Here is a 1,720-nt window from a genome sequence, read left to right as displayed (position 1 = left end):
GTGTGTCAGTCCAATGGTCCCACAGCCATTGGACTGACACACACACAAACACATATACTGTGTGTGTGTCTGTGTGTGTGTATAAATATATACATACACACACACACACACACACACACACACACACAGTATATACATTCACAACACACACATCTTTGACAACATTGCATCACAAGATTGATTGGTTTTTAAAGGTTTTTAAAGGCTTGTTCTTTCTACAACCGACATCAAAACAGAGTGGATTCTGTGACATTGTGGGTCCAAACATATGTATAATTAACTGCTAGAATACTATAGGAAGCGCATGAATAAGAAATAACGAGGGATGAATGGTTTCGTGAAAAGATGCAATACTCCGAATGTTATTTAACTCACAGTAGTATCACACATTTGTGAAGATATGTATATTTAATGCTCAGTATCAGCAGACACACAAGAGAGTCCATGTTCTCTCTCTGTCTCTTTTCCGAGACCTTCTCTTTGTCAAGGTCTTGAGTTTTTGAGGAACCAGTCCTCCCGTCTTACCTCCTCTGGGCGGCTGAGCACGTGGCCTTCAGGGCCGGAGATCCCCAGCTCCAGAATACGTCTCTGCTCCTGCAGAATCCACCCAGAAACACTGTTATTATCAGCCAAAATGCCAATTACTGCACACAGCTGAGACCGTGCCGAGGCTATTTTTGCTTCGGTTACCTCTGCAATGATGTCTCCATTCTCAGCATGCACCTGTGCAATGGCCCCGAGGTCTCTGATGACGCTGAACACCTCATAGATCTAAAAAAAATATATATATATGATACAGCCAGGTCAGCTCGGAGGGCAGCCGTGTACGGCAAACACATCTAACAACCCCAAAACAAAATGCTGTGACAGGCAGCTGTAGCGCTCGTTAAAATCACACATTAGCCGAGCATACCTCAGAGTCAGAAAGTTGGAAAACATCCTTATAAGCCAAATAGACCAGGAAAGAGTTGACACCTGAAGATAGAAAACTTATGAGAGAAAAGCAGCCAAAAGGTGGAATAAAGAGAGCAGAAAGAAGGGAAACTCAGAGCAAAAGGAGACAAAAAATGATAGAAATTACAAAGCAGAAACATTAAGACCTCTGTAGCAGCGAGGCTACATCCACACCGCTACGTTCTGGGGTTAAAAACTGAATATCTGGCCCCAGATAGCTCAGTTGGTAGAGCAGTAGGGCTGCACAATTAATCAAATTGACCTAGGAGACCTGGGAGATAAATAACATCCCAGAGTCCTGGTCTAGACCGGCTCTTTATGGAAAGACCTGGGAGATGAATAACATCCCAGAGTCCTGGTCTAGACCTGCTCTTTATGGAAAGACCTGGGAGATAAATAACATCCCAGAGTCCTGGTCTAGACCTGCTCTTTATGGAAAGACCTGGGAGATAAATAACATCCAAGAATCCTGGTCTAGACCTGCTCTTTATGGAAAGACCTGGGAGATAAATAACATCCCAGAGTCCTGGTCTAGACCTGCTCTTTATGGAGAGACCTGGGAGATAAATAAGATCCCAGAGTCCTGGTCTAGACCTGCTCTTTATGGAAAGATCTGGGAGATAAATAACATCCAAGAATCCTGGTCTAGACCTGATCTTTATGGAAAGACCTTGGAGATAAATAACATCCCAGAGTCCGGTCTAGACCTGCTCTTTATGGAAAGACCTGGGAGATGAATAACATCCCAGAGTCCGGTCTAGACCTG

General features: G+C 43.8%; 1 protein-coding gene across 1 annotated transcript in view; it reads right to left on the bottom strand.

Annotated features, from left to right (window-relative positions):
- LOC117945075 (dihydropyrimidinase-related protein 2-like) overlaps nucleotides 1–1,720 on the bottom strand; it is a 20,735-nt gene that overhangs the window by 6,788 nt on the left and 12,227 nt on the right. Inside the window, exons 4-6 of the mRNA XM_034872329.1 lie at nucleotides 914–975; nucleotides 691–771; nucleotides 526–594 (exon numbers count right to left, since the gene is read on the bottom strand). Coding sequence (XP_034728220.1) covers nucleotides 526–594; nucleotides 691–771; nucleotides 914–975 — 212 coding nt within the window. The remainder of the gene's footprint in view (nucleotides 1–525; nucleotides 595–690; nucleotides 772–913; nucleotides 976–1,720) is intronic.

Source organism: Etheostoma cragini, chromosome 5, assembly GCF_013103735.1.
Source record: "Etheostoma cragini isolate CJK2018 chromosome 5, CSU_Ecrag_1.0, whole genome shotgun sequence".
NCBI classification, from domain to species: Eukaryota; Metazoa; Chordata; class Actinopteri; order Perciformes; family Percidae; genus Etheostoma; species Etheostoma cragini.
The sequence above is the reverse complement of the archived record's forward strand: the minus strand, read 5'-3'. Positions and strand labels throughout refer to the sequence as shown.